The 26,843-nt window shown below is 37.6% G+C and overlaps 1 protein-coding gene across 10 annotated transcripts in view; it reads right to left on the reverse strand.

Annotated features, from left to right (window-relative positions):
• The window catches only part of SRBD1 (S1 RNA binding domain 1), a 204,617-nt gene that overhangs the window by 157,501 nt on the left and 20,273 nt on the right, over nt 1-26,843 (reverse strand). For all 10 annotated transcript variants that reach the window (XM_048222530.2, XM_044378251.3, XM_048222527.2 and 7 more), the window contains 5 exons: nt 22,505-22,671; nt 18,912-19,029; nt 17,745-17,883; nt 13,186-13,282; nt 11,787-11,922 (listed from right to left, as the gene is read on the reverse strand). In XM_048222530.2, the coding sequence (XP_048078487.1) occupies nt 11,787-11,922; nt 13,186-13,282; nt 17,745-17,883; nt 18,912-19,029; nt 22,505-22,671 (657 nt within the window). The remainder of the gene's footprint in view (nt 1-11,786; nt 11,923-13,185; nt 13,283-17,744; nt 17,884-18,911; nt 19,030-22,504; nt 22,672-26,843) is intronic.

Consider the following 26,843-nt stretch of genomic DNA (forward strand, 5'->3'; position numbering starts at 1 on the left):
AAAAAATAAAGACCATTATCTCTTATGAATACAGATATAAAAATCCTCCCAAATCCACAAATATATAAAAAGGATTACACACTAGGACCAAGAGGGATTTATTCCAGGAATGCAAGGTTGGTTTAACACCCAAAAAAGCAATTAACAAGATATATCATACCAATAAAATAAAAAACAAAAATCATACAATATTCTTCTTGCATCTTATAGATGCAGAAAGAATATTTGACAAAATTCCAGGTTTGTTCACAACAAAAACACTCAACAAACTAGGAACAGAAAACAACTTCTTCGATGTGATAAAGATCACATACAAAAACCAAACAGATAGCAACATACTTAATGGTGAAAGACTGGATACTTTCCCTCCAAAATTACAAGGGTCTCCTCTTGCCACTTCTATTCAACATCAGACTGGAGGGTCTAGTCAGGGAAATTAAACAAGAAAAAGAAACAGAAGACACCTAGATTGAAAAGAAAGAAACCTATCTCTATTTGCATATAATATAATCTTATATATGGAGAACTCTAAGGAATTCACTATAAAACTATTAGAACTCATAAAGCGTTTGGCAAGATTGCAGGATAATCAATTTCTACACACTAGCAATAAGCATTCTGAAAAAAAACAAAAAACCAAAAAAAAAAAAAAACCCACCCTCATTTACCATAGCACCAAAAGGAATAAACTACTCAGGAATAAATTTAACAAAGGAAGTACCAAATGCATACTCTGAAAACTACAAAAGAAATTGAAAAAATGGGGGGTGCCTGGGTGGCACAGCAGTTAAGCATCTGCCTTCGGCTCAGGGCGTGATCCCAGCATTATGGGATCAAGCCCCACATCAGGCTCTTCCGCTATGAGCCTGCTTCTTCCTCTCCCACTCCCCCTGCTTGTGTTCCCTCTCTCGCTGGCTGTCTCTCTGTCGAATAAATAAATAAAATCTTCAAAAAAAAAAAAAAAAAAAAAAGAAACTGAAAAAATGGAAAAATACCCCATGTTCCAGAAGACTTAATATTGCTAGAATGGCAATATTACCCCAATAGATTTACAGATTCAATGCACTCCTATCAAAAAAAGGCTAGATTCTTTGCAAAAATTGACGAATTCTAAGAGTCACATAGAAATTCAAGGGACCCAGAGTCCCTCTTGAAAAAGAAGAAAAAAGTTGAAGGACTCCTACCTTCTGATTTCAAAACTTATTACAAAGCTACAGAAATCACAACTGTGTGGTACTGGCATAAGGATAGCCACACAGATCAGTAGAATAAAATTAAGAGTTCAGAAATAAATCTATACACCTACAATCAACTGATTTGCAATAAGGATGCCAAGACAGTTCACTGGGGGAAAATACAGTCTTTTCAATAAACAATGCTGGAATGACTGGAGAGTTATGTTCAAAAGAATGAAGCTGTATTCCTTCTTTACCTCATCATACACAAAAATTATTCAAAATTGGTCATAAACCTTAATATAAGAAGTAAAAAACTCTTAGAAAATATAAGAGAAAATCTTCATGACCATGAGTTAGGTAAGGCCTGAGATGTAACACTACACACACAATCGAAAGAAAACATAAATAGATTAGACTTCAATAAAATTATACATCAAAGGATACCATTAAGAAAGTGAAAAGAGAACTTATAGAATGGGAGAAAAGTTTTGCAAATCATTTATCACATAAAGGAATTAGATCTAGAACGGATAAAAGACTCTTATAACTAATAAGAGAAAAGGCCATGTCACCTCCACACCCCAAGTAGGAACCAATATATAATAAAGTGTCCAAGAAAAATTTGTGGGATAATTGATGACACTTATGTTACCTTAAACCAAACAAACACCTTTTCACGTCTGTATATCACCATAAGTTAAAAAATTAACAATTCTAATGGAAAATATCACATTTTGAAAGGTAATGCACTATAATCTTTTTCATTATCTTTTTTTTAACAGTAAAATGCAAATGGAAGGAAAAATTAATTTTAAAAATGTTATACTGAGGACTTCCAGGCTTGGAGAACTGGCAATCTCTTGATTCCAAATCCCCTCATCTTCCTATAAAACTTTAATAAAGAGAATAAAACATGGGACCCACATTTTTGGCATTTCTAGGGAACAGAACTAGACTGCCATCTGATTTCTCTATAGCAACATGCAAAGCAAGGCAACAACAGAGCAACATATTTAAGAAAGTTTAGGAAAGTAAAAACAAAAAATATTATACTGATCTAAGCTGTCCACGTATCATGCCCATTGGAAACAATTATGAATGTGTTAGAACTTAGAGAATACTGTACATATATACCCTACTTGAGAAATACAGAAGAGCAGGGGTCAGTAAACTATGGTCCATGGCCAAATCAAACATCTGTTTGCATAAACAGAAGTTTATTAAAACACAACCATGCTCCCATGTTTCTGTATTATCTATGACTACTGTCATGCTGCAATGGCAGTTGTATAACTGCTGCAAAAGCTACCTGGCTCAGAAAATATAGACATTTATTCTCTGGTCTTCTACAGAAAAGCTTGGCCAACTCCCTACTGGACTACAGAATAAGCTTCATTACACCAAAAGAAGACTGGAAAGTTCTGGCAAAAGGACAGAGGGCAAGCATTTCATATAACTGTAGGACTGAGATTAAAATAAGGGAGGAATCAATTACCATTAAGAAAATATAGGTTGCAATCCTGATACCAAAGTAGACTTTAAGCTAAAAACCATTAAACAAGATAAAGAAGGACAGTTGATAATGTTAAAGCTACATTCTGGTTTTGGAATAGAGCAAGCGGAACAATAGCATATTTTAAAGATGCTGTTAGGTGTGACATCAACAACACGATAGAGAAGGGAATTTCAATAGTCCATCCCTCTACAACAATAACAAACTGGCCAAAACTGTCAGAATCAACTTTTTCAGAACTCTGGACCCTAATAAAAAGCTTACAACAACCAGAGGAACATTTAAAGAAAAAAGAGCCACAGAGTTTTGGTAAGGAGCACTTTTAGGTGGGAGGTGAGTTAAGATGGCGGAGAAGTAGGAGACACCTTTTTCAGCAGGTCCCCTGAGTCGAGTTGGATAGGTACCAGACCAGCCTGAACATCCACAGAATCAGCCTGAGACACAGGAAGATACATCTGGATCTCTACAAATGAACATCTCCAGTGCTGAGTATTGGGGTACGAAGCGGGGAGCCGTGAAACTGCGCACAGATATTGGAAGATAAACGGAAGGGGGAGGGAGCCGCCGCGTTCAGGCGCCAGGAAGCGGAGGCCACCTGCACGGGGGAACGGGTGGATTCGTGGACCAGCACCCACAAGACAGCAGACTGAGACCATGAGCCGGGGAACACGCGTGACCAGACTGAAAACCGGAGCTCCCGTGCGCTCACTGGAACCAGACTGAGACCGGGAGCTCCAGGAGCGCGCGGGGGTGGCTGGCGGCTGGCGGTGTTAGAAACACAAAGGACAGAGACGCGCCGGCCCTGGAAGTGAGGGCTGGGACGCCGGGTGTGGGGCGCACATCCCGGGATGCTGCAGGGTTGAGCAGCACCAACAGAAACAGAGTTAAAGTGGCCAAAACATCAGTGGAGAACGGTCTGCGATCCCTCTGTTCTGAGACAGAGGCTGAGATTCGGCCACTGCTGCTCTCTCAGAAGAGGCACAGCAAACTGCCAGGGAAAGCCGCCAGAGAACAAAAGTCTGGAAATACTGGCTCAGAGTGTGCCCATCCCCATCCCCCCTCGCAGGGGACACGGAGACTCTACCCAAACAGGGTTGCCTGAGTATAGGCACGGCAGGCCCCTCCCCCAGAAGGCAGGCTGAAAAATCAAGAAGCCCACATCCCTAAGATCCCTACAAAACAAGGGCGCATGGCCTGGGTCCGGGTCCATAATTTGGGCTCTGGACAACCCCACGACCTCTCCTCATCTGAATGACGAGAAGGAGAAATCCCCCCCCCCAGCAAAGAAAAGACAATGAGTTTGTGGCCCCTGCCACAGAACTAATGGATATGGATATAACCAAATTATTAGAAATGGAATTCAGAGTAACAATGGTCAAGATGATGTGTAGACTTGAAAAAAGTATTAACGAAAATGTTAATGAGAATATAGAATCTCTAACGGAAGAAATGAGAGCGAATCCGGCAGAAATTAAAAATTCTATGAGCCAAATGCAGACAAAACTAGAGGCTTTGATGGCCTGGGTGAATGAGGCAGAAGAAGGTATCAGCGAATTGGAGGATGGGTTAGTAGAAGAGAAAGCTAAAATAGAATCTGGACTCAAAAAATCCACGCTCAGGAATGTCGGTTACGGGAGATTACTGACTCAATGAAACGTTCCAATGTCAGAATCATCAGCATCCCCGAGGGAGTGGAGAAAAACAGAGGTCTAGAGGAGATATTTGAACAAATTATAGCTGAAAACCTCCCTAATCTAGCAAGGGAAACAAACATTCGTGTCCAAGAGGCAGAGAGGACCCCTCCCAAGCTCAACCACGACAAACCTACGCCACGCCACATCATAGTGCATTCGCAAATATTAGATCCAAGGATACAGTATTGAAAGCGGCCAGGGCAAAGAAATTTCTCACGTACCAAGGCAAAGGTATCAGAATTACGTCAGACCTGTCTACACAGACCTGGAATGAGAGAAAGGGGTGGGGGAGCATTTTTAAAGCTCTTTCAGAGAAAAACATGCAGCCAAGGATCCTTTATCCAGCAAGGCTGTCATTCAGAATTGATGGAGAAATAAAGACCTTCCAGAATCGCCAGTCATAGACCAATTTCGTAACCATGAAACCAGCCCTACAGGAGATATTAAGGGGGGTTCTATAAAAGTAAAAAGGCCTCAAGAGTGATACAGAACAGAAAGTCACAATCTAGAGAAACAAAGACTTTACTGGCAATATGGCATCATTAAAATCATATCTCTCAATAATCAGTCTCAATGTAAATGGCCTAAATGCTCCCATAACGCAACAGGGTTGCAGATTGGATAAAAAGACATGACCCATCCATTTGCTGTCTACAAAAGACTCATTTTGAACCTAAAGATACATTCAGACTGAAAGTAAAAGGATGGAATACCATCTTTCACGCCAATGGACCTCAAAAGAAAGCTGGGGTAGCAATTCACATATCAGACAGACTGGATTTTAAACTAAACACTATAGTTAGAGACACAGAAGGACACTACATTATTCTTAAAGGATGTATCCAAAAAGTGGATATGACAATTATAAATATATATGCCCCCAATGGGGGAGCAGCAAGATACACAAGACAACTCTTTTTTTTTTTTTTTTTAAGATTTTATTTATTTATTTGACAGAGATAGAGACAGCCAGCGAGAGAGGGAACACAAGCAGGGGGAGTGGGAGAGGAAGAAGCAGGCTCATAGCGGAGGAGCCTGATGTGGGGCTCGATCCCAGAACGCCGGGATCATGCCCTGAGCCGAAGGCAGACGCTTAACGACTGAGCCACCCAGGCGCCCCCACAAGCCAACTCTTAACCACAATAAAGAGACATATAGATAAAAATACGCTAATAGTAGGGAACCTCAACACTCCACTATCAGCAATAGACAGATCACCTAAGCAAGAAATCAGCAAAGAAACAAGAGCTTTGAATGCCATACTCGACGAGTTGGACCTCATAGATATATATAGAACACTACACCCCAGAACCAAAGAATACTCATTCTATTCTAATGCCCATGGAACATTCTCAAGAATAGACCATGTTCTGGGACACAAAACAGGTTTTAACCGATACCAAAAGACTGAAATTATCCTCTGCATATTCTCAGACGACAACGTTCTGAAATTGGAACTCAACCACAAGGAAAAATTTGAAAGAAACTCAAACACTTGGAGACTAAGAACCATCCTGTTCAGGAATGATTCGATAAACCAGGAAATAAAAAATCAATTTAAACAATTTATGGAGACAATGAGAATGAAAACACAACAGTCCAAAACCTATGGGATACTGCAAAGGCAGTCCTAAGGGGGAAATACATAGCCATCCAAGCCTCACTCGAAAGAATAGAAAAATCTAAAATGCAGTTTTTATATTCTCACCTCAAGAAGCTGGAACAGCAACAGAGGGACAGGCCTAATCCACGCACGAGGAAGCAGTTGACCAAGATTAGAGCAGAAATCAATGAATTAGAAACCAGGAGTACAGTAGAGCAGATCAACAGAACTAGAAGCTGGTTCTTTGAGAGAATTAATAAAATTGACAGACCACTGGCAAGACTTATCCAAAAGAAAAGAGAAAGGACCCAGATTATGAAAATTATGAATGAAAAAGGAGAGGTCACGACGAACACCATTGAAATTGGAAGGATTATTAGAAACTTTTATCAACAGCTTTATGCCAATAAATTAAGCAATCTGGAAAAGATGGAGGCCTTCCTGGAAATCTATAAACTACCAAGATTGAAACAGGAAGAAATTGATTTTTTTAAACAGGCCAATTAATTATGAAGAGATTGAGTCAGTGATAAACAACCTTCCAAAAAACAAAACTCCAGGCCCGGACGGTTTTCCTGGGGAATTCTACGAAACATTCAAAGAAGAAATAATACCTATTCTCCTAAAGCTATTTCAAAAAATAGAAACAGAAGGAAAGCTACCAAACTCATTCTATGAGGCCAATATTACCTTGATCCCCAAACCAGGCAAAGACCCCATCAAAAAGGAGAATTACAGACCGATTTCCCTAATGAATATGGACGCCAAAATCCTCAACAAGATCCTAGCTAATAGAATCCAACAGTACATTAAAAGGATTATCCATCATGACCAAGTGGGATTCATTCCTGGGATGCAAGGGTGGTTCAACATTCGCAAATCTATCAGTGTCTTAGATTTTGTACAGAAAGAAAAATTCAAAAATCATATGATTCTCTCAATAGATGCAGAAAAAGCATTTGACAAAATACAGCATCCTTTCCTGATTAAAACCCTTCAGAGTGTAGGGATAGAGGGTACATTCCTCAATCTCATAAAAACCATCTATGAAAAGCCTACAGCAAATATCATTCTCAATGGGGAAAAGCTGGAAGCCGTTCCCTTAAGATCAGAAACACGACAAGGATGCCCACTCTTGCCATTATTATTCAACATAGTACTAGTGTCCTTGCAACAGTAATCAGACAACAAAAAGGGATAAAAGGTATCTAAATCGGCAAAGAAGAAGTCAAAACGTCTCTCTTCGCAGATGACATGATACTCTATATGGAAAACCCAAAAGAATCCATGCCCAAACTATTAGAAGTTATAGAGCAATTCAGTAATGTGGCGGGATACAAAATCAATGCTCAGAAATCAGTTGCATTTCTATACACGAATAATGAGACTGAAGAAAGAGAAATTAGGGAATCCATCCCATTTACAATAGCACCAAAAACCATACGTTACCTTGGAATTTACTTAACCAGAGACGTAAAGGACCTATATTCTAGAAACTATAAATCACTCTTGAAAGACATTGAGGAAGACACAAAAAGATGGAAAAATATTCCATGCTCATGGATCGGAAGAATTAACATAGTTAAAATGTCCATGTTACCCAGAGCAATCTACACTTTCAATGCTATCCCAATCAAAATAGCAAGGACATTTTTCAAAGAACTGGAACAAATAGTCCTTAAATTTGTATGGAACCAGAAAAGGCCCCGAATCGCCAAGGAACTGTTGAAAAGGAAAAACAATGCTGGGGCATCACAATGCTGGATTTCGAGCTGTACTACAAAGCTGTGATCACAAAGACAGCATGGTACCGGCACAAAAACAGACACATAGACCAATGGAACAGAATAGAGAACCCAGAAATGGACCCTCGGCTCTTTGGGCAACTAATCTTTGATAAAGCAGGAAAAAACATCTGGTGGGAAAAAGACAGTCTCTTCAATAAATGGTGCTGGGAAAATTGGACAGCTACATGCAAAAGAATGAAATTTGACCACTCTCTCACACCATACACAAAGATAAACTCCAAATGGATGAAAGACTCGATGTGAGAAAGGAATCCATCAAAATCCTAGAGGAGAACATAGGCAGCAACCTCTATGACATAGGCCAAAGCAACCTTTTTCATGACACATCTCCAAAGGCAAGAGAAACAAAAGATAAAATGAACTTGTGGGACTTCATCAAGATAAAAAGCTTCTGCACAGCCAAGGAAACAGTCAAAGAAACTAAGAGGCAGCCCACGGAATGGGAGAATATATTTGCAAATGATGCTACAGATAAAAGACTGGTATCCAAGATCTACAAAGAACTTCTCAGACTCAATACGCGAGAAACAAATAAACAAATCATAAAATGGGCAGAAGATATGAACAGACACTTTTCCAATGATGACATACAAATGGCTAACATACACATGAAAAAATGTTCAAAATCATTAGCCATCAGGGAAATTCAAATCAAAACCACACTAAGAGACCACCTTACGCCAGTTAGAATGGCAAAAATTGACAAGGCAAGAAACAACAATTGCTGGAGAGGATGTGGAGAAAGGGGATCCCTCCTACACTGTTAGTGGGAATGCCAGTTGGTAAAACCACTCTGGAAAACAGTGTGGAGGTCCCTTAAAAAGTTAAAAATTGAGCTACCCTATGACCCAGCCATTGCACTACTGGGTATTTACCTCAAAGGTACAGACGTAGTGAAGAGAAGGGCCATATGCACCCCAATGATCATAGCAGCATTGTCCACGATAGCTAAATCATGGAAGGAACCGAGATGCCCTTCAACAGATGACTGGATTAAGAAGCTGTGGTCCATATATACAAGGGAATATTACTCAGCTATCAGAAAGAGCGAGTTCTCAACATTTGCTGCAACATGGACGGCACTGGAGGAGATAATGCTAAGTGAAATAAGTCAAGCAGAGAAAGACAATTATATATGATTTCTCTCATCTATGGAACATAAGAACTAGGAAGATCGGTAGGGGAAGAAAGGGATAAAGAAAGAGGGGGTAATCAGAAGGGGGAATGAAGCATGAGAGACTATGGACTCTGAGAAACAAACTGAGGGCTTCAGAGGGGAGAGGGGTGGGGGAATGGGATAGACTGGTGATGGGTAGTAAGGAGGGCACGTATTGCATGGTGCACTGGGTGTTATATGCAAGTAATGAATCATCGAACTTTACATCAGAAACCAGGATATACTGTATGGTGACTAACATAATATAATAAAAAAAATTTAAAAAAAAACAAAAACACTTTTAACTTACCCAAATTTGCCATCCTCTGCTCTGCAGATGAGCAGTGGCCATGAAGATAACAGCCTACATTCCTAGCACAGATTGATAGTGCCAGAGGGAGCAACATGAACCTTATTCTCAAAAATTTGTGGTTGTGTGTTTTGATCTGATGGCTTCCTGAAGGATGGACTCAAGGGCCTGCCTTCATTTTGCCTGTCTCAGAGTTTCCCCAGGACAGAAGCCATTCTCTGGGTAGCATTTGTCAGAAGTATTTAAAGGCAAATAAATTAGTTGCAGTGTTGAGGGGTAAGGGATAACAGTAGGTGATGAAGGACTACAGTCAGGGTAACCAACAAATAGACCCCCCTCCCAAAAAACAACCACTGGATGAAAAAGAGGCTTGCATATTAGATACTTGAGGGGAAAGGGGCTTTTTAACGTTCCTGAATAGACTAGAGAATCTCAGAATCTGTATGCATGCTTGGGACTAGACACATGCTCTGAAAAAACCTTAAGCTTTCACCTTTGACTAACCTTTGGGCTCCATACAAACAGGAAGTGAAGGCTAAGGGGAGAGTTGTAAACAGCTTTGCTATGCTAATGTTTGAAGGAGTATCCCCAACAAACAGTTACTCTGCAAGAACTAGGAGAATGTGTTCTTTGTTTTGGCTATTTAGACATTAAGAAAATCTCTGTCAAAAAACTAGTGGCCCACTAAACTAATGGAAGAGATTTCAGTGGTCACACATGACAAAGAATACAGACATTTCAAAAATAGTTTAGAAGGTACTCAACAAACAACAAACTCTCCAACAGCAGCAACAACAAATATTGAGGGGGAGGATCTGATTTTCAGTGTTGCCAGTTTATAACATTCAAAATGTCAAGTTTTTAACATAAAATTACAAGGCATGCAAAGAAACAAGAAAGTATGACCCATTTACAGGAAAAAAGAAACAGAAACTATCCCTGAAGAAACTCAGACATTGGTCTTACCAGACCACTCTAAATCAACTGTCTTAAATATGCTCAGAGTTAAAGGAAATCATGGACAGAGACCTAAAAAAAATCAGGAGAATGTGGTCTCGACAAACGCAGAATATCAGTAAAGAGTTGAGAATTACAAAAAGAAACCAAATAGAAATTCTGAGCTGAGAACTACAATGACTGAAATGAAAAATTTACTGAAAGTGTTCAATAGTTAATTTGAGCAAGCAGAAGAAAGAATCAGCAAACCTGAAGATAGGTCAACTGAGATTATAGAGTCTGAGAAGAAAAAGAAAAAAAAAAAAAGAAAGAAAGAAAGAAACAGAGCCTAAGAAACCTGTGGGACATTATTGAGTATACCAACATAACAATTAACAGGAGACCCAGGAGAGGAGAGAAAGGCAGAAAGAATATTTGAAAAAATAATGGCCCAAATTTTTCAGTTTTGATGAAAAACAATCAACACATCCAAGAATCAGAATGAACCCCAAGAAGGATAAACTCAAGGAGATCTACAGTGAGACACAATATAATCAAACTATCAAAACCTAAAGCCAGAGAATCCTGGAAGAAGAGAAGTAATCCATCATGTGTTAAGGACTCGTAAGATTAACAGCTGATTCTTCATCAAAACCATGGAGACTAGAAGACAGTGGGATGATAAATTCAAAGAGCTGAAAGAAAAAACTGTCAACCTAGAATTCACCCAAAAAAAGTTCTGGAGATGGGTTGCACAAAGATGTAAATATACTTAACATTACTGAACTGTGCACTTAAAAATGGTTGGGATGGTAAAGTTATAAGCTAAATACATATGTTCCATGTATTTTACCACAATTAATAATAAACTTAAAAAAAAATTAAGACCTTACAGATAAACAAAAACTGAGGGAGTTTGTCACTAGTAGACCAGCCCTACATGAAATGTTACAGTAAGTCCTTCAGGCAGAAATGAAAGGACACTATACAATAACTCAAAAGCATACAAATAAATAAAGAACACTGGTAAAAGTAGCTACACAGGTAAATGTAAAGCCAGTATGATTTTATTTTCAGTTTGTAAATCATCTTTTTCCCACCATATGACATAAAAGCTACTTTCCACATTGTAGATAGAACAATTAGGAAAAAAAACTACTAAACTGAAAAATGAGAGTAAAAGAGATATAATAACTAAAATTTACACAACTAAGTGAGATCTCACACTTTATTCTAAATCAGATTATCTCTAATTTGTATGTCACAAGGAAAAGATCCAGTATTGAGCTCAAAGCCAAGCACAGAGAGGAGCAAAGTCTAATACGAAAGATCACCAGTCAAAAAGTCAAGATACCTGAAGTGGTATATTGTCAGCTCTGCTAATAATGCTCAGTTTTACTACTTTTTCTGGGTCTTGAGTTCCGCATTTGTGAAATGGGAAAGTTATGACGATATTATAAGAATTTATATAAAAAAAGAAGAAAATTGTTGCCTTAAAATTCTTTAATTCCTTAATAAGTAAAGTAGTAGGCAAATCCAAAGTATCATCATTATTATTACTATCAGCATGGATAAGCAGTTTATTTACCTGATGATGCTGGATGTTTCTTATGTTGCATGAAAAATTCTGGTAGAGCAGAAACTTATCAACATCCTTCTCATTTACTTTTTTTGAGGACACCTTTGCCAGAGATGACTGGATACAAATATACCTATTTTGGCACCTGCTCAGATAAACAAATATTCAAAAAGCAAGTAGTTACTAACAGGTCCTTCAGCAAAGAAACACATTATATGGAAATAATGTTAGCAAAAAAACTTAATCTATTACCAAATGAGATTTTTTTTTAAATGATGCCCAAGTATAAAAAGGTACTAATCCATCAAAAGAGGACTCTGCTAGCATAGATCCTCCAGATCTATGCATATAGCAACCCAATCCTCCTATAAAATGCCTAAATCAGTTCATCTGCAGTTATGCAAGACCAAAATCACACATACAAGATCAATAATTCGGGTCTACGCAATCAGAGCCAAGTAAAAGCTAAAAAGAAGGGAAACAAGACATGGCAGAACAGCTTCTAGCGACAGTTTATAAAACTGAAACAAATTTCGGAAGGATAATTACTTATAAAAACACATTTAAAACCTAGGCAATTCTCCTCCTTTGACTCATTCCTATTAGGAATTACTGTTACTATTACTGAGGAACTAAGAAACTTCTCTCCCTGTATTAACAAAAACCCTGACAAGCCACTGCAGTCAACTGGTTCATCTCCACCTTTCCTCTCCTCTGCACACCTCATACAGAGATGTGGAGAAAGAGTAAAAGCAGACCACTGGCAAAACCCTGTGTTCTCTGCTGACACACAGCTGAAAAATATATTAAAATAGGGTTTTAAGATAGTATCTTTTTTTAATGAGGCATAAAATCCAAAAGCCCAAGTAGGGCCTAAGTCATGAGGTTTTAATCTCTTATAAAGGGACCATGATACCATGGATAAGCAGCTCTCTGCATCAGCTGAAATTCATTTTGAGGTCAGCACTTTTATCTATACCTGATAGAAAACATTCTCAAGTTAACTCAATCATTTATAAATATCAGAAATGAGATATTATAATACATGTATACTACATACATCACAATATGTTTAAAAAGCATGCCACTCAGTCTAAATGAATATGAACCTCTGGCATACATTGTGTAATGCAATGGTTTTTAAACTGTTCCTCAGAGCCCTCCATTGAGGTGTGTCAGTGTAAGGAGGATGAGCAAGCAGAGTTCCAGGCTCCCTGCCTAGTATTCAATTAAAGCAACTTTACTTTTATCTGTTTAATATATTAGGGTTCTGTTGCTTGAACAAAGAGTTCTGCTACCAAAAAAAATCTAAAAATAAAGTTTCTAATGAACACTAGTGTTAGCACTAACCATATGACCCTTAACAGCATGAGTCCACAAAGCAGAAAACTATAAAAGAGTTACTCACAATTTCCGAATGAAGTCAAGCGTGTCTTTGTCTTTAGCAATCATGTCTGCTAAAATATGCTGCACTCCTGTTTCTATATCCTGGAGGGCTGAAAGTCCTTTAGAAGGGTAAAGGGGAAAACAAAGCAAGAATTACAGATTGGATTTTTAAGTCTATAATTAAATCATAATAAATTTATTCCAGTCAAAATAAACCCTTAAATTGAAAACCTTAAGACAGAGAAGTATCATAGCAGTGAGTAGCTTACCTCTGCAAAAAAATAAAAAGTATCCAAGCAATAATACAGGACCTTTACATATCATATAACCTAGTGGTAAAAAATGCAGCTCTGGAGCCAGCTGCCTGGTCTAATCCTAGTTCCACCACTAACCAAATGTGTAACCTTGGGCGAATTACTTGACCTCTCTGTGCCTCAGTTTCCTATAAAAATGGAATAGCACCTATTTCATGAAGTGTTTATAAAGAATAAACGTGCTATAGGAAATATATATTAACAGAGTCGTAACCCAAGGTATACCATTTCATACCAGTTACAAAAATTATCCTTTACAAGTCATTTTATTAATATTCTTATTTTGACTTATGAGGCACTTATTCACACTTTTAATGACCCATTTGAATTTCTCAAATCTCATGAGCACAAAACAAGAGCCATTATGTGGTCATTCATCTTCCTAACTGAATTGTCTACCAATGGTGCATAAGGTTCTTTCCAAGTGCTTCTGGTTTGCTAATTTATAGCAGTGACTCTTGAACATTATGGCCCCTGTGATATCAACTTATATATACACCGAGAGAGATTATTTGCACTGCTTTTTTCCCATTTCTTCTTAGTTGCTCTATTTCCATTAAAGCTTTTTTTTCTTGCATTGAAGTTTGAATTACACAAGCCCTAAGTATCATAAGTTATGTTTTTCTGAGAGCATAGTTTTAATGAGTAATAGGTACAAAAGACAAAGAGAATAAGATGACAGACTTATGGAGTCATTAACAAAGAGAAATGCCTTGTTGGGTTTTGTTATAACTAATCTTAACTATTAAAATAACTAAAATTATTTTAAAGAAATTTAACCACTAAAATTAATACAAATTCTATTTACATTTTAAGAGAGTTTCCCTATGAGGGGATTTTCAGGAGTGAATTACCTTTGAGAGGTGGAAGGTTGTATATGTAAAGGACCTAGAACAGTTGTGACATATAGGAAGCAGTCAATAAATGTCTGCTCTTGGGTGAGCTATCTCCCTATATCAGTCTTCATCTAAGAAAACCAGTCACTAATGCACTAATTCCTGGAGTCCCAAAGCACCTTACAGCATCATTATACAATATTTAATAGAAACACCAGAGTAGTAAGTCAGAAGCAAAGATGGAACCTATCTCCAATGAGAATCATCAATGAAAGAGAACAGAAAAAAAGGAGTTATATACTTTGCTGTTATAAATAAGAGACCTTCACCATCATTCCTGGTGAATACAATTTGTAAATTTTTTAAAATTAATAAATCTTACATAATTAAAATTACACTAGAGCTCTAGAGCAATGTTATTTTTTTTTTTTAAGATTTTATTTATTTATTTGACAGAGATAGAGACAGCCAGCGGGAGAGGAAACACAAGCAAGGGGAGTGGGAGAGGAAGAAGCAGGCTCATAGCGGAGGAGCCTGATGTGGGGCTCGATCCCATAACGCCGGGATCACGCCCTGAGCCGAAGGCAGACGCTTAACCGCTGTGCCACCCAGGTGCCCCTAGAGCAATGTTTTGTATAGTCTAAGGACCCAAAAATAAATCCATGCTAGGTACTTACTAAAAATATGGATTCCTATACTTGGGATTTTTGTTTTGCAGAGGCTTCCAGATGATTCTGATACCCATTAAAGTTTAAAAAAAACAAAAACACAGCTGGGGAGGTGCCTTGAGCTACCTCTAGAGCCGTGGTTCCTAATGGGAGGTAGAAATTATCAGAGTCACTTGGGTAGCTCATCCAAATTACATTACCTCCCTCTCAATCCAACCAGGAAGAGAAAGGACTGGAAAAAGAGTCTTGCGTGTTTGAATAAGCATTTTCTTCCATCAGAGAGAATTGATCATCGGGGCTTAAGACAGCCCAAAATAACAAGAGTTCAAAAAGTTTAGCACCTCAGTGAAATCAGGAGAAAATAAGAAGCAGAAGCAGAAAATCATATCTCCTTTGTTGTAGTGAAAACTTTCCAGCCAGATTCTTCAAAGCTCCACAACTGTAACAAAAATTGGAGGGCCAACACTTCCTTTCACTTTATCTGCAACAAGGCTACCTCTTCTCCACACAACACAGCAATCAGCTACTCCTCCTTGTAAACAACGTGGGGATATTCTCAAAATTCTAGGATGTAGTCCATTTGTGGCACGTATATCTTTTTGATTCAGACCAAATTCTTACTGGTCTGTGGCAAGTAAGAAGTGTCTTCCACTTCACACTGAAATAGCTGGTTTCTTCTTTTAGAAATGATGGGAATGATGAAAATATTTCTTTAGAAAAATAAAAGAATTGAGCATGAACATGAGTATGTGTATAGCCCAAGAAATGATGGGACAGAGAAAAGGAAAAAAACAATCCAAGCAAACTTTAAAAACCAGTATCTAGTGTGTTTGGAATCAATTGTAATTCTTTGACATTTATGATCAGAGGAAGAGGGAATAAAGCAAACAGAAAGTTCAATATATGCTCCTGTAACTGCACTGAGCCCTGACCAAGCCCATTGACAGAAGTATCACCAAGTGTCCATCACCATGTAGTTCACGAGCATCACCATATACGGTCATGAAAAGAGATAGAGTCATCAAACCTACCCAGTAGGAACTCAGTATGTATGCAAAACGAAGGAAAATTTTGTACCAAAGGAGGTGAAAAGGAAAGGAAATCGATCATAAAAGAGTAAGAACAGACAATAAACTTTTATGCATCTGATATTCTGAAAACTCCAATATCTGATTCCAAGAAAACTATCACTGGGCAAGAAAGTTCTCACTGTGGCTGACGTTAATGCTCAGCTATAGTCTCAGCTACTACTAAAACATTAAAATTGCATCATCTGAAAATCCAACTAAAAAAACACATGAAAAAATTAAACTCGAGTTTTACTCATTTCAATCCATCTCTATATTCAATACTTATTTGCTTTCTCTTTTAATTATTGCCGTTTTCGAAACAGATATTAAGATGTGTGTATCTGTATGTGAACAGACATTCGTATTTTTACAGACACTCATCCTTAATTTTTTAATCACAAACTCACATTGCTGAATAGTTTAAAATGAATGTAGGTTACAATATGCTAGGATTCCCCACAGTGTAGTACAGAATGTGGAGATTCTTATCAGAGACTGCCCCCTGTAGACACTTAGGTCTCCTAGCCAAAAGAATAAACAGAAGGCCAAAGAAACTAGAATGAGCATAGGACTTAGGAGAGCACCAATCTCCCCATCCTATCCTGTCAGAACTCCTATAAAAAGCCACTCTTGCTCAAAGAGCTCTCACTCTAGGGCTTATTTTGTCAATAAAACCAATGTATCTTGACATGTATCAGTTGTCACTTTCCATGGGTTTCTCTCAGAAATTCTCTCTCCCATACCCTCTTCCCATCTCACTCTCCTTCTTGTGCACAGATACACAAAAGGTTAGGAAGATACATTTCAGAAAAAAGACCCTTTACTCCTGGAGAGTAGAAGTGTGGAAGCAGGACTTCACTTTAAAACATATATGTCAGAATTGTTGAAATTCTTTTTAAAAAGTAGACATGACTTTTATAATTAAATAAATTTTTAGAAATAGAATAAAAGTTTTAAAAGACTATATAGGACATTCTTTAAAACTTTGGGACATGAAGAAATTTCTCTAAAAAGAAAAAAGAACAAGTATCTTAGAGGAAATATTAACAAAACTGAAATGATTAATAAATTAACTATAATAAAACTAAGACCTTCTATTTTCTGTTTATTTAATAAACAGCATAAAGAAAGTGAAAAGTTATAAACTGGGAGGAAAGATTTGTAATACATATAACTGAGAAAGAGTATCTTAAAAAGTACTTATAGGGGCGCCTGGGTGGCACAGCGGTTAAGCGTCTGCCTTCGGCTCAGGGCATGATCCCAGAGTTCTGGGATCGAGCCCCACATCAGGCTCTTCCACTATGAGCCTGCTTCTTCCTCTCCCACTCCCCCTGCTTGTGTTCCCTCTCTCACTGGCTGTCTCTCTCTGTCGAATAAATAAATAAAATCTTTAAAAAAAAAAAAAAAAGTACTTATAAATTAATTAAAAAAAGAGAAAGAGAAACAACACAATAAAAATGGGCAAAAGACTAGAACAGGAACTTCATCAAAAGAGGAAGCAGAATAGCTAAGCAGTTGAGGTATATGGGGATTTATTTTATTAGAATTATTTATTCTTTATATGCTATAATACTCTTTGTATAGTCATTACTTAATGAAACCATTTTTTTAAAACATAGTTTTCAAATTTAAAAAGGAAAAAGAAAACGAAAATAAAAAGAAACAGGGATGATCTCTTGAAGTAAAGCTGTACCTTTTACACTGGGTCTAATATAAGATAGCAGATTGAGCACCCCTGGATTCTCAAGGAGTGTCTTGGCTGCTCCTTCTAATCCCAACTGCTTTGCTCTCTGGGCTTTGGTGCCTTTGCTCCCAGTTTTATATGGAGCTGCCTAGAAAAAAAAAAGTCAGAAAATATACCATACCAGTCAGTTTTAAAAAGCAAGTCAAAATTAAAACACAAAATTAGAAGACATGGTGGGAATGCTAAAGACACCCTTTTCTCAACCCTTTCCTCTCCCTTCAGAGATGAATTAATACCAACCAGAGACAACTAGCTATACAAAGATGGTTATTCCTTACCTGATTCTTTACACTTTTCTATGTACTTTACAATAACCATTTGTTGGTATTCACTCATCTTAAAAACTCAGTGCCTAGACTACAAGGACTATAAGATCCTCTCCTCAACCCAACGGAGCTCCTCTAATAGCTGCCAACACACAATGCTTCTACTTCTTAACACACATTCACTCCTCAACCTGAGCCATTGGGCTTCTCTTCCCATACCTTGCTAAAAGTGGTATCCCAAAGAGGCATAATGATCCCCTACTTACAAATATACATTTTTCAGTCCTTATCTTGCCAAACTTCCCCACTACATTTACTTACTTAACAATGGATCACCTATAGTCTTCCATGGTGTCATCATCTCTTGATTCTCCTCCTACTTCCCTGACCATTCTTTCCATGTCTCCTTCTTTGGTTCTCCCTTCCTCCACCATGCTTCAAAAGTTAGTGTGCCTCAATGCTCTATCCTGACTTGTTTACCTACAAACTCTCCCTGAGTGAAATCTTCCATTCTCATGGCTTTAAATACCAACTACATGCTGAAGACCCTCACAGTTAGGTCTCCAGCTGAGCACTCTCCCTTAAGCTTCTCAGTTCCATAACCTACACTCCTTTGTCTCCCCACTTAACTGGGAATGCCTTGGAGACAAGGACTCTGTATTACTTATCTTAGCAAGCCACACAAAAAAAGCACTTGATAGATATTTATTGAATAAGCACTTTGTTGAATTACATAATGATGGTTGATGACTTTATCTTTTTATTTCCAGATCTTTTTTAGCTATAAAAAGATCCAAATAATATTATAATTAGGTAGGTATTGTATTAAAAGATTAAAAGAGTTGCTTACCACATGTTCTAGTTCTTCAAAAGTTTTACAGTTCAGCAAGGCTTTTAACAAGCACTCAGACATCTTCCCCTCCTTTTTGATTTTTTGGATTGTACTATGAACCTTCTTTGCAACAGCCCTGAAAACAAAAACTTTTGTAATATACAAGACTTATGTGTCAAAACTTCCTTTTTGAAGCTATCTCAAACTTACAGGAATGTTGTAGGTGAGATAAAAACATTTTCCCCTCTGAACCACTTAAGTTACCATTACCCAAATATTTTAGGGTATATTTTCTATAAATAAGAATCTCCTACATAACAATATAGATATCAAAATCAGTTAATGAATATAGATCTATTACTATATTCTAATCCGCAGATCTCACCTAAGTTTCATCAACTGTTTCAATAATGTCCTTGATAGTGAATTTTGTTAAGAGTGGGTTGTATGTAATTGCCATGTGCCTATGGTTTCCTTCAAGCTGAAATAGTATCCCAGTCTCCCCTTGATTTTCAAAGCCTTGATACTTCAGAATGTTACAAGCCAGTTATTTGGTAGAATGTCCTACAGTTTGAGTTTCTCTGATGTTACAGAAGTAATGGTGTGTTCTTATCACTGCATCCTTTAGGTGGCAAATGATTTTCACTAATCACCTTAGATCATCTGATAGTGTTTGTGGGTTTCTACATGATGCAGCCACTCTATTTCTTTGTAATTAAGTATTTTGTGGAGAGGTATTCTAAAGCTATTTAATTATCCCATTCCTTATTAAAGTTTCAATTTATATGCTGATTTATTTATATCACCACAGACTCATGGTTTTCATTTAATGGTTATAATCCATTATTAACACTTATTTTGATCCTCAAATTATTCCAAATTTGACCAGAAGTAACCCCTCCAAGCTCGTTTCTGTGTTCTTTCAACATATTCCCACCATTCTTTGAGCACTTCCTTATTCTCTGGCACAAGATATTCCAGGCTTTTACTTTCCTTGCCTCAGCCCCGGAATCAGGCGAATAGTGCATAGAAACCAAGTTATCGGTGCTAGACGTGCTCACTGCTACTGGGTATCATCACTCAGGACCAGCACACCTAGCACCCATAACTGGTCTCTAAATACCATTCTCCAATGGAGAGAGCCAGGACTTCACAAAGAAAAGCTAATTCCAGGAATCAATGCATAGATAATAGGGGCAAGGGCATGGTCATTCCACTACATTATAATGATTTTGTACTGTGAATACACAATCCTATTGTTATATCTAATGCCTCTCACCCTACTTCGTTACCTGCTACTACTTACAGCATCTGCCTAATTGGAATTGCTAAAATGATGGGAAAAAGTTAGATGCCAATATAGATTATTAGAAATGATTGATGGGGAAAAAAATTAAATCTACTTATAAAAAAAGAAAAAAAAAACACCAAAGGTAGAAGATTGTAAATTAAAGAGGAAGCATATGCAGTACTTAGATTACAACCTGTGTATCTTTTACATTCCTGGTAGCCCAAGACTGTTTTCAGGGGCTGAAGCCCACCAGGGTCATTTTGACAAAAGGCCAATGTCCTATTGGCCTGCATATATGGAAGAGGAAAGGTGTCTTTAGAGAAAAAACAGGAAGTTTTCCCTACTATACATAATCAACCTTTTTTATTCCCATTTTTAACAGTGACCCTCAGTAAAAAATATTTTTTACTTTGCAACCTAGTACACATATACACATATATATAATTTTAGATATAATAAAGTTGTATAAACATAAATACATATAATACACAGTTACATAAACATATGATAAACAGCTTCATGAAACAATACTTACTTTTACTACATAAACTGTACTCTTACATTTTCTATTCTCTATTTAATTTTTGTTAAAGTAGTAATGACCCACTACATTAGTTTCACTACTCCTTTATAGGTAGCAATTAACAGATTGAAAACCAATGCTCTAAGTTATAGAAAATGTTGAGCTTAAGAAAAAATAGAGACCATATCTCATTTTCAAATCTCTGTATGGTGTACAAAGATCTTCCAAGCCCCCGTCAATGCCCGCACTTATTCAGAGAAATATACCCCCACTAATATTCAATGTATTTCACTACTAATAGATACCCAGGGAATGAATTCTTCTGCAGAAGTTTTTTTATAGAAAAAGAAAATAATAGTAATCTTGACATAAAGCTTCTATTTGTCCCCCATACAACCAAATTTTTAAAATACCTTTAATTTTTAGAATACCTTTAATTTTTAAAATAAATTATTCTTGCTTGTTTGTGACACTTTCCCCAATTTCAGATCCCAAATCCTCAGATTTTCTTCATCACCTTGCCTTCAACCAAATAGAAAGCTTACTTCAGAATTCATAAACTACTGGCCTTCTACATGTGGCCTGTAGATGGTTTCATCTGGCCCAGAAAGTTTTTATGTAAAAACTCAGATTACCAGGTTCTTTGGGAAAAATGCACAGGACAAGCTGGCAAACTGGGCGGACAAGACTGCATGTCAGTAATCAGCTGGAACAGATGCTACCCCTTTCAAGAGTTAGGATCTCCAGTTTGTACCCCCTGATGCTTGATTATACTAACCTGGGCCTGGAAGACTTAAATCTGAAACCATTTGATTAGCCAGTCATTTATACTTCTGGGCTGACTAATTGATTTTGCCTCTCAATGAAATATAATCCTCCACCTATTAGCATCTTAATCCTCCTGGCACTAAAAGAACTTCAACAAAAGGTGTAGAAATGCTAGTGAGATGCAGGTTCCCCCCAAATCCCAGGAAGATTATCAGGCTGCTTGTAAAAAACAACTTTTAGCACTTTTAGAATGGCTTGAAGGTAAGAATTCTATCCAATTTTAATCAGATCCTTGTCGTAGAGTTGAAGAACACACACATTAACAACACAGCACTTGGCATGTAGGAGACATGCAATAAATGCATGAATGGTGAAGAATGTTTAATAAACTCTACTGAAAAATATAGTTAATAGTCTTGGCATGCTTATTTCTGACTTATTAAGTCAGAGGAATAATATTAAGTCCAGAGGAATAATTTTTTAAAGGATGCTTTTCATTCTATAGCTTTACAAAACTTAAAACCCACTAATATCAAATTACCATGCCCTTTAAAAGATCAGAAAAAGGAAATATACATATTTCCTACCAAACTCTATACTGCCAAAAAAATCTCTCCATTTAGGGACTTCATAGTACTAAGAGGACAGTTTTACATAAGCTAGCAAAGATTCACACTAAAATGTATTTTTCTCAGTTTCCTTCCTTTGCCATTATACACAAGTATTTCTATGAGAGAATATGACGGTCAAACTCTTGAGCACACACTTTTAAGGCAGATCTCCTTTCTGCCCATGAGGGCCCGAGCTATTCATAAACACTCCAGCAGAGGGACTCTGTACACACCTAAAGAAGTAAAATGAGCTGACTTTCTCTGTTAGAAGGTGACTACATTCAGTTACAGTAATTCAAGAAAACAAAACAATGGAACTGTTGAAATATGCTGTCATTCACTTCCTCACTCTTTCCCTCACTGGCTCACATGGCCTCTTTTCCCTCACAGTAGGCTCATCCCTTCCCAGGTTTCTTACCGGAGCTCCTCCAGGGTTTGTCGAACTTCTCTCAAGGAATCAGCATCGAGGTTATTAATAAGCTCTTTTCGATACCGTATGATGAAGGGAATTGTGTTATCATCATTAAAGAGACGAATAATGTTGGCACAAACCCAAAGTTCAATATTCGTTCTCTCAGATAAAACCTGCAAATTAAGGATACTTAGTGATTCAAAATCCTGAAACTTAAACATCTATGTTATAATGTACGGTTTAAAAACAGAATCAAATAATGTTCTCCAGTCACTTAGAAACATTTGCAGTGGTTTAAAAAAATACATATATGTACTAACAATCATAAAATAGTCATTTCACTAATTCAGTAAAATCCAATCAAAGCCACTCTGTAATCATTGAAATTCTACAGGTCTCAATAAGACACACTTTTCACCTCTCAAGATTAGCAGCAAAGATCAAGGAGTTGGTAACTCATTGAGTTCATATGTGTCAACACATGACACTGTGTTATCTCACTGCTAGTGAGAAAGTGCAATGGTATAACCTCTGGAGGAAGAACAGGTTGGCATTATCTATCAAAATTTATAATTCATAAACTCTTGACCCAGCAATTCTACTCCTCGGAATTTATCCTGATATATTCATACTCCTGGAAAATGATATTATTTACAGTGATATCTTTTGAAGAACTTTTTCCAGTATAGTAAAAGTCAGCAAAAACCTAAGTCTATAATGCGAAACTGGTAAATAAATCATGACATGATAAGAGTAGAATGAATACCATGCAACTAATCTTAGATGAACTGATATGGAAGGACTCACAAGACCTAGGAACATGGCTTACTCTCAGAAAAGGTCAGTGACTGGATGAGTAAGGGTAGGAAGACTCTTCTGTATCTTTTGATTTTCATATCATACACATATACTACATATTTGAAATAATTAATTCTTTTTAAAAAAACAAATCTATAGGTTTCAGGAGCATGTACATGTAAGCAGAAAAGTTTAGAGAAGTCAGCCTGAAGAAGAGAAAGAAGGAAAGGCAATTTCGGTAACTGTTCTCAAAAGCAGATTTTTCGAAGTACAGTACGAAAGGTATAAATTTTATTATTATTTCAATCTTACTGCCCAAGATCAGCCAAAACTGGAAAGGGAAAAAAAAAACCAGAAAAATTACTAAAGAATTATCAAAATCAACTAATTAACAAAATCAAGTCAATATATAAAATACAGTGAATTTCAAAACTACAGGTGAAGTAAGAGGCTGAAATCCAGAGATCATCGAGGGAGGATACTCTCTTCTGGCCATCTTAAATCCTGAGGCCTACATTTCATCACGTTTTGATGCATTAATACCATCTCTCTGGTGAGTGAGAAAGCCTATTTCACATCTTCAGCCCTGGCTCTCTTCCACATGAGCTCCAGACTCATTTAGACATATTCTCTTGAAAACATAATGGGCATCTCAAACTGGCTTTGCAAAGTGTTCTTCCTCTCAGACTTATTCCTTCTCCAGTTTTCCCCCTTATTATGTCCAAACAGCAGTTGAAGCCAGAAAACTAAGAGTCCAACCCTTTCATTTCCTTCAACTCTTAAATCCACTCTATCATAAGAACTAATTAACTCGAACTGCAAAATATTTCTGTAGTCTATTACTGTTCTTCATTTCTTCCTCCCCACACCTGTCTAGTTCAAGCCAGGATTACTCAATAGCCTGTAACTATTCTCCTGCACCCACTCCAATCCCATCTATTCCAGTCTCCATGAACCAACAAGGATTATCTTTTTAAAATGTATATTGGGGGGGGTGCTTGGGTGGCACAGTAGGTTAAGTGTCCAACTCTTGATTTCAGCTCAGGTCATGATCTTAGGATAGTGACTGAGTCCCACATCGGGCTCCATGCTCAGCAGTGAGTCTGCTTGAGGTTCTCTCTCTCTCTCCCCCTCCCTCTCTGCCCCTCCCCACCCCCGTTTGCATGCTCACATGCTCTCTCTCAAATAAATAAATAAATCTTAAAAAAAAGATAAAATGTATATTGAATCATGTCACCTGACTAGTTTAAACCTTTCAATGATTTCCCATTGCATTTAGAATCTAAACTCCTTACCATGACCCAAAAAACATCAGCCTCCTGCCAACTTAATCTTATCCAGTCTTCCCCTTATTAGAAGCCAGCGTCTGCCTTCAGCTCAGGTAATGATCCTGGGGTCCTGTGATTGAGCCCTGCATCGGGCTCCCTGCTCAGCGGAGAACCTGCTTCTCCCTCTCCCTCTGCTGTTCCCCCTGCTTCTGCTCTCTGTCAGTAAAATAAATAAAATTAAAAAAAAAAAAAAAAAAAAGCCAGCCCCAATGACTTTCTCTTAGTTCCTAGAACCAGTTGTTTCCCTCTTTAGAGGCCTTCCTGAGGTTGCTCTCCCTTCAGAAATGCTGCTCTTGCTTGTTATCTTCCCTGAGCCCTACAAAATCAGACTCATTAGTATTTTCTCGAACCTGTACCTCTTCCTTATCTTAGTCCAATTAACATCATCTTCTCCCACAGAATTCCTCAGGGATATCATGGCTATCTCCTCCAACACCACCTTCCTACTATGTAGCAGCTATGTGCCTTGAGAGTACTTGACCTCAACACCTCCAAAGCATTTTGTTCAGTATCCAACTGTTTTATAATTAACAGCTGGAGTGTGGCCAAAAAGATTGGTCCAGTCAGCATGAAGCTCAAGATTTGGGTTGAAACTCTGGACCCAGGTACAGTTTCTTCTAAAGAAACATGGTTTGTACACACAGACTCTTGAAGCTGAGGATGGCAGTGCTAAGAGAATTGTGGAAAGACTGTTTCAGTGCACTGATCAAACTTTTCCTGTTACAGATGTCAAGAAATCTCCTTCATTGCTTAAGATAGTTCAAGATGGGTTTTCTCTTACTGCAACCAAAAGCATTCTAGTCAATGTCCTCAGTATCGCTGTGTGTTCCCTATCACGACAATCTAATCTGTCACCATGGAAGCAAACTGAACTTCGAAAATGTCTATTCTTTCCCCTCAAGTTCCCTTTCTGCTAATATCATCTTTTATCTGAACCACAGGGTAGTTTTGTTTTCTATGCTTTCCACCCAGCCTCTCTGCATTACTGTTGATTATATTTCTAAAACACAGACATAATAAATTGGGTATTTTTTCTTTTTCTTCTTCTGAACACAAGCTCCAATGACTTTTATCTACGTACTGGTAAAAGTGCAACCACCGTGGCATAGTTTTAAAATCCCTTCCAAAGTGTGGTTCCAAATTGCACTGTCTTAAAGGAGTAAACAATCTAGAAGGGAAGGCAAATGTTAATGCAAATAAGTACAAATAAAACAGGATGTGCCAGTGATATACTGTTTTCAGAGAAGAAAAAGGTCTCCCAGGGGTAATCAAGGAAGGCTTCTTACAGGAGTAGCATCTCAGCTGGCCCTTGAAAGACAGGCCAGATTCTAAAAGATAGATATGAAAAATGAAAATCACCAAAATGCTCATCATTTTAGAACCGTGTGATTGTTAGAGAAACCCATGGTTTCCCACTATCCTAAACCTCAGCTATTGTTAACTGAAAGGGGCTCGAACATAGCCTGAGATCCACATCTGGGTCGTACATGGTCCAGAAGCATCATGTGTGGTAAGGGAGTATATCCTGCAGCTTATGTAGATTTGCTCCTTGAAATTAAAGACAACAAAGCTCCATATAAGCCATCTCCACTTTTGGGCCTCCAAATCATTTAATTCCTTCTCTCTTAATTTAGTCAAATGTTTATTTTAGCTCATATTATATGCCAATAACCATATCAAGCCAGTGAAAATGAAATGTAAAATACCAAGTCCCTCTTCCCAAGGAGCTTACAAGCTAGAAAGAAGAAAGATGGACAAGTAGTTAAAATCTATTGTGATCTGCACTCTGACAAAAGCACATATAGATCGTTTCAAGAGACATGGGAAGTAGAAACATCTAATTCTGCAGCAATGGAAAAGCAAGAAAGAGAATGAAAGTATCTCCAGGCAGCCAAATGGGCAGGAATTCCATGAAGAAAGAACACCATATCAAAAACCACTGAGGAGAAACCACTGCACATTTTTTAAATTGCTGTAAGTTCAGCAATGCTAAAATGTACAAGAGGTGTTGAGATGGGGTGAGAAATGGAAAAGTGGATGGAGGAGATGATGAATTTCATGTACAGTTTGAACTTTATTCTATACTCAATATTAAGCCACTCATTAACAATCTGCTCATTACTTAATTTTGGCTGTTGAGTCAACCTGCCTGTACAAATCCCTGTGACATTTATGAGTCAATGAGATCTGTGAACTAGAGAAAGTGGCTCACATTGTGT

Source organism: Ursus arctos, unplaced genomic scaffold (genome assembly GCF_023065955.2).
Source record: "Ursus arctos isolate Adak ecotype North America unplaced genomic scaffold, UrsArc2.0 scaffold_8, whole genome shotgun sequence".
In the NCBI taxonomy this organism is placed as follows: Eukaryota; Metazoa; Chordata; class Mammalia; order Carnivora; family Ursidae; genus Ursus; species Ursus arctos.